The 6,810-nt window shown below is 34.1% G+C and overlaps 1 protein-coding gene across 2 annotated transcripts; it reads left to right on the plus strand.

The window, feature by feature from the left end:
• Positions 1 to 2,735: 2,735 nt before the first annotated feature.
• Positions 2,736 to 6,549, plus strand: LOC129572280 (uncharacterized). 2 transcript variants are annotated; one of them, XR_008688423.1, is made up of 5 exons: positions 2,736 to 2,847; positions 3,649 to 4,026; positions 4,087 to 4,133; positions 4,263 to 5,101; positions 6,390 to 6,549. XR_008688423.1 is itself a non-coding variant. In XM_055452224.1 (4 exons), the coding sequence occupies exons 2-4, from the start codon at positions 3,870 to 3,872 to the stop codon at positions 4,611 to 4,613; spliced, it is 555 nt and encodes a 184-aa protein (XP_055308199.1). In that variant the 5' UTR covers positions 2,736 to 2,847; positions 3,649 to 3,869; the 3' UTR covers positions 4,614 to 4,846. The 2 variants fall into 2 exon arrangements, 1 of the variants encoding a protein (XP_055308199.1); XM_055452224.1 differs by lacking the exon at positions 6,390 to 6,549 and having other exon boundaries at positions 4,263 to 4,846.
• Positions 6,550 to 6,810: the final 261 nt, after the last annotated feature.

Consider the following 6,810-nt stretch of genomic DNA (forward strand, 5'->3'; position numbering starts at 1 on the left):
GAAGCTATTCACAGAAACGTTCGAAAAGTAATGAATCAGTCCAACATCAATTTGGTAGAAGAGCACACATTTTCAAACGACTTTCAATGGAGATGTGAGTGTGTTTGTGTACCGTGTATTCATTTGATGTTTGTCATTACCTTTTTACGACAAATACATAGAGCGAAAGTGAAACAGTACGGAATTTTAAGCCAAAAGAATGCAAAAATGCGGATACTTCTTTGTATACACAAATACATTCAAACGTTCATTCTGGAAGGTACAACAACTACAATATCAAACATAAACACATGCGTCACATATCTATTTACTTTTTTTACCTGCAAAATGTTTGTTCACTGCATCCATATGTATTCTATTACCATGTGTTTCTTGATGAAATGACCAATTGTAAAATAGAATGAAAACCAGATGAAATGGAGATGAACTGAAAAAAAGTGTGAGACACACAAAGGAAAGAAATGAATGAAAAGAGAAAGAGGAAGATAGACAAATCGCAACTAATACCAGCAGAACATCGACAAATGCTCACATGTTGAAAGTTTTGTGAAAGCGACGATTTACAATAAATAGGTAAAAAATGTCAAAACAAAAACAATTTTGCATCATTTCAAATATTGAATTTGGATTTTTTATCGTTAACATTCTTAGCTTCATTCTTTATTCTTAATTTGTTTATTGGTAAAGATAAAAAACATTTAACAGCCTTTTCGGCCACTTTAATTCACAAAAATACATATAAAAATTATCCGTTTTTAGTAAATAAAATACTAGAATGCGAAATTAAACCGGTGCACGCACCAGAAGTGTGAAAAATCCACGCACTAGATGCACTAAATTTCAATCAATTCTCATCAAAAATCGGATTTATTCACCGCGATGGGAATGGGTTTGTTGAAGTTGTACCAATCAAGTCAATCAAACCGAACTGTCATTGTTTAAAGGTAAGCATTTTAAGAGATTCTCTTTGAGTTTCGCTTCTTTAAATTCAATCAATATTCTGTCTTCAAATATTTCCTCCACTTGCATTATATCTGATTGATTAATTTGGATATCCAAACTGCTAAAAAACTGTTCAAAAATCATCCTCACGTTTTCGCCACGAATGTACGGCACGTCCAATTTGAAAATATATATTCTCTCGATTTCTTGGTGATATTCCATTTTTAGCACTTCCATCCAATCGTCAACGAGAACAAGAAATTTTGGGAAGAGATCGTGTTCTGTTCCAATCAAATTTTGCATCGATAGCACAAAACCGTTTGAAAACACCACCAATGTTTCGAGAAACTCTTTTTTGAGCGTTTCCTCTTTGATTTACGATGCGTAAAGATCAAATTCGTTGTGTTTGTGAACATCTCTCATTCAATATACGAGATATGCCTTCCACAGTAAAATGTCTCGAATGGTGATGTCTTCTGGTTGCAACCAGGAGTACCAGCTGCAGAATTAAAAAAAAATGCAGAAAGGGAGGTTTAGCGTGGTTATGTCCGTATGGAAAATTTGGTCTCTCACTCACACTAGCTCGTTCGTGAACGTGCTGCTAGTAGAATGAAAGAGCGGTTGTTTTGCAAATTCATTCAAGTTATATTCGGCTTTATCGCCTGTATAGCTACTCAAATAAACTCAGATTGTTTACAGATTCTTCTGATATGAATCGAATCGATACATAGCTTGAGTCATATTCAGTTGTTGATGTGTTTGGTTCATTGATTTATTATTATGATTATTTCAAAGTGTTGTGACATTTTTCGAGAAAAACCCTCCTCCTTCATTCTAGAACTAGACGTCAAACTGAATTGAACTTGAGATAATACAGTTTTTTCAGTTGGTTCATTAATTGGCTGAGACTCCTTTCTACTGATCTGCTCATTTAGCACAGCTGACTTTTCTTGTAATTTTGCAAACTTGGTTTTTGCTCCAGTTTTATCTTGAGCTGTATGCTTTGCTTTTTTTTCTTGATTGAAAAGCACTTATGGTTCGACTTCAACTGGTTCAACTTCAATGCAAAAACAGTGACTTTCAAGGCGGCTGTGTATGATATACATTGTATAACAAATATAGATGATTCCTAGGGGGAAAGAACTATTGGTATATTTACTTCATTGACACGTATTGACAAATATTCACAGGCATTTGCATTGCGTTCCGTAGTGTTATTGTTTTCTTCTGTTGCTTCGTCTCGTTCGTGGCGAGGAGGAATGACAGTTGCAAATACGCACATTTTATTGACCATATTTGCATTGCTAGTTATTCAGCGCATTGACACACATTGACGCGTATTGATCCAAACTCGGTAGAATATGCGATTATTTACAATATTTATATTTTCATTTATTCAGTTCTTTCCCCTAGGATGATTCGGATTATGATTTATAATTGAATGTCCCAATTATCTCTTATTAAAAATGAAATATTCCTATTTTGACTGCGATTAATAAATGTCAATCCACTTTGTCTCTATCGCCTAATGCAAATAACACCAAAAATTCAATGAGTTGAATTTCAAACATGAATTTCCGCCCCAATGTTGATATTACATCACAGTTTCTTGGCATTGTTCTGTCGTCTATTCACTGAAAATATCAATAAACAGCAGACGCAGTTGCTTAGTTAGCAGTAGATTTCTCCGAAACCGAAATAATCAACAGAATTACTCATACATGTGAAAACATGTTTCTACTTGTGTCACCCGGCAATCATACGGGCTTGCTATATTAATCATTCTTGCTATATTACGCACCTCGTACTCCGTTCGCTAGCGTCGTCAGTACTGTATCACTCACAGTTGCGGTAACATCGTTCTTAACTCGCCTCTGTCGTCGTTTGACAAGTGTGGAAAAATTGGTATGTAAAGACAAGATTTCGGAATAAAATATTCGTTTTACAGTGTGAAAAAAGCGAAATGAACGAGAAAACAAGGGATTTGTTCATTTTTGAGTGTCATTAATTTGTTCAATTAAAATATGGTTGCGTTTTTAAATCGAATGAATGTGAATAAAAGAGGAGAAAAAGTGATCAGAAAGAAAAAAACAAAAATGTTCTACGAACTTCTGAGGAAATTTGGAAATAGAAAATACAAATTGAAACTAATGAACTAATTCAAGTCCTTTGATGAAGTTTAAAATCCATTTTCCATATATATGAATTTTCCTCATTTCTCATTGGTGATTCATTCGTATTCTCAGTTGTATTATCGCTATTTTTGAATAATTTGACATTATTATGATGCGCAGAATTCCCCTGGTCTATATTTGGCGTTAACGAAACCGCGTCCGTGGTCCAAAACGCTGTAAACGTACGTTCAACTGGACGCGTAACGGAAACAGCAACGTGTTTCCTATTTCATTCGATGCGGAATCAAACAGAACGAAAACATAATGCAATATATTGGAAGCTTCATTGCAAATCAATCGTTTTCATTGTCCAAAGCCTCACAACGTATATTAACATAAAAAAAAAGAAAAAAGTAAAAACAAGACACAAAATAGAGTTTTCTCTACCAAAGTCTACACTGAGATAGCTAATTTACACAGTAATCTTTTTAGATCAAGCTAAAGAGAGTTCATTTTCATCATAACAGTGATATTTTTCGATTTGTTTTTCGTTCGTTGATTGAATAATTAATTTTATTTGTTCCAATTCTAGCGTCACCTTTTGAATTACCTACTTGAAGTGACGATTTAAAGGATTCATTTGAAGTGACGATTTCAAGAAGCAGTTTGAAGTGATAGCGTGAAGTGATTTACGGAGTTGTTGCTAGAGATAAACAGTTCACCGATATATTTGGCCGATTCACCTAAAAAAATTCGCCTTGAAAACAATAGCCAAGAATAGCAAAGCAAGTGAAATAAATTCACACAGCAGAAATGGCGAATGGTTTTTGCAAAAATTGGACCATCGGCTGGAGAGGAGTTGGCCTAATCATTGGATGGTTGATTTTCATGCCAATTTTTCCCTTGTTTTTTGACGCCTTCATGAACATTTTCGATGAGTCTCGTTTGAATTTCATCGGAGCAATTATCAGTGAGTATGCGGTTTTTACTTACTTATTTTGTTAATTGATACGGAGTTTTGTTTTTACAGTAATAAGTCAAATTGCAAATATCACATGGATTTACGGTCTTTCTGAAGTAAGTATAGATCTGAAACTCAGGTTCACTATTGTTTTTTTTTTTTCTAAACAATTGAAAAATGTATCAAATACTCAACAACAAAAATATGTCCAGAAACTAATCAATTTCTCATTTCCAAATCCACAGTACAAGCCTCGGTGTTGTCTTTTTTCATTAATTTGGTTCGCTTTCTTGTTTGGATTAAACGGATCTTTGAACCGCACACTTCGTTCAAATGACCAGATTTACATGAGTCTCGTGTGTCTATTACTTTACATTCTTGCTGTGTGTAGCTATGACTCCATATCGAATCATGCGTCTAGGATTCGTGCAAATCAATCTCGAACAAATCAGTATGCTTCAAATGTGACTCGAGTGTACCAATCTCGCAACCACAGTGTTACGCCCACGGCACCAAATCAACCATTGAATTTGACATGTGAAGTGTCCATGATGAATACCGACGACAATAAATCACTTATTATGACGGTCGATTAAAGGATTTGACCGCTCACTTGTGATAGAACCCCAAAATGATAAGATACTTGTTGGATCAAAAAATAACTTACTCATAATTACCTCAAAATACGTTAAGATAGAAATGAAAACATGAAGATTCTCATTTACGATAAAAAAAAGTCAGTTATAATCTTGGTATAAGAACGAAATGAAAAAGAATATTCTTGTTTAAAAGGAACCAAAATAAAAACAATGTTTTTTTCTTTGTGAAACGTATTGATTCTAGAGAAAGTGTAGCAAAGAGTTGGAATTTTGAGAGTTTAATTCGATTATAGAGCTATAAGAAATGGTTTCGAATTTGATTATTTTAGCCTAAGAAAATTATTTTGTTTACCAAATGATGCAAATTGAATACGCCAAAAGTTTCACTCAAAACTTAAAAAGAACAAAAATTCACTTTGAGTTCAATTCATTTTCGTTGGGATTTTAGCATTTTTTTTTCGAGATGAACGATGAATTCATTTCAGGTAAGAGTATAACAATAAATTCTTTTGGTATTTCCGTCGTTATCCTTCAATTATATGTATTTTTGCACTGAGTGTGATGATAACGAAACGTTTGTTGCGTTAAATTAACGAATAGCCTACTGACCGAGCAAAATGAGTGACATTTAACAACAACCACCGGCTGTAATCAGTGTCGCCGTAGCAAAGCATCTACGACACCGTATTCAATTTGACTTCGCGGCACAAAGCTGTGCCGTAAGTTAATCAGTAATGCGTTTGCTGTGACGGTAAAAACAACGTTTCGTCTATTTTTGTTACGAATGATTTGCTGTGGTTTGCTCGGTACACACTCAATATTATAGCGACATCTATTATTAAAATAGCTTGTAGTAAACGCATTCATAGCATTTCACTGTAGTTGCGATGTTACCTATTAAATTCCCCTGTGGTATGTAGTTAACAAGTGTCAAACATGAATGTGTCAGTACTACAAGGGAACTTAATAGGAAACATCGCAACTACAGGGAAATGCTATAAATGCATTTACTACAAGCTATTTTAATAATAGATGTCGCTATAATATTGAGTGTGTATGTAGAAAAATCGAAGTAGTTTCATGTTTTTGTGATCATTTTTGACGTTTTTCTACTAATAGTTGCCGGTTTTTGTTGGTCCAAGCACGGAAAATTAGCTGGTCAATGTGTTTATTTAAACAATGTTCTATAAATATAGACATAAAGCAATGAATCCTTTAATAAATGGACAGCAGTGTTGGGAAAGAATATTTAGGGGGAAAAGTTGACAATAAATCAATCTAATCAAAAAGATGCAATAAATGTCAATGAATTCTACATATCACTGCTTTGTGCGTTGCTCACCGCTTGCCGCTCGGTCGTTGTTCATATTTGATACATGTACATTGTACAATACATACTCAGTTGTCACAGTGTACGTGTGGATCACAGTGTTGACACGGTGCGATCTTTTTGCATTGACGCACAGACAGACATGGCTCGCGACTCAATCGCGTTTTTGTTTTGGCATTTCTGGCTTTCGTATTCATTACGTGAAAAAATGTAAACAAACCGTTAATATACGTTTGTTCAAGATTCCATGGAATCGTGTTTATTCAGCGTATTTCAAAGAATTTGATGATAAAAATTTATCTAGAGAGTTTGAAGTCTGGAAATTATGCGTTATGATTCATAAGATTAGGTTGAAAATGAAGACGTCAAAACATACACGACTTCTTCCATCATAAGAAATTAAAAAGATTAAAACATTTTGATAAGTTTTATCACATAAAAAGCATGGAGGAAGAGGTACTTGATCACATTTCATGGAGAGGAGTTGGCGAAGTAATGGGATATGTAGCATTCGTGGAGACTGTTGTCCTGATTGGCTTATCTATCGCGCTTATAACTGATCCTTGGACTTATCTCCTGTTTCTGGGTGAGGTTTTTAAAAACAAGAATATGCAGGCCTGCCACAGATTTTTTTTTCTAAAAAAGCTGAAAAAGCTGATATTACCAGTTTGAAAAAGCAAGCAAAAGCTGATGAGATTAATATGGCAAAATCAAAGAAGCAGTTAAAAAAAATAGTTTTTTATAGTGTTTCTAGTCGAATCATAACTGAAATCTTATTTTCAATCTTACTTGCTACGCAATTGACTTATAAATAATATTGCTAACTGAATTAAATTTGACTTCCATGTTTTCAATATGTTTATC

The sequence above is a fragment of the Sitodiplosis mosellana genome, unplaced genomic scaffold (assembly GCF_009176505.1).
Source record: "Sitodiplosis mosellana isolate CC-2019 unplaced genomic scaffold, AAFC_SMos_1.0 Smas_scaffold_4609, whole genome shotgun sequence".
Classification (NCBI taxonomy): domain Eukaryota; kingdom Metazoa; phylum Arthropoda; class Insecta; order Diptera; family Cecidomyiidae; genus Sitodiplosis; species Sitodiplosis mosellana.

Excerpts from the sequence above, each read along its gene's own strand:
- LOC129572280 (XM_055452224.1), top strand. The coding sequence starts at position 3,870 with ATGGCGAATGGTTTTTGCAAAAATTGGACCATCGGCTGGAGAGGAGTT. Across the intron at positions 4,027-4,086 it reads TTTCATCGGAGCAATTATCA|TAATAAGTCAAATTGCAAAT; the intron begins GTGAGTATGCGG and ends TTGTTTTTACAG. Across the intron at positions 4,134-4,262 it reads GGATTTACGGTCTTTCTGAA|TACAAGCCTCGGTGTTGTCT; the intron begins GTAAGTATAGAT and ends CCAAATCCACAG.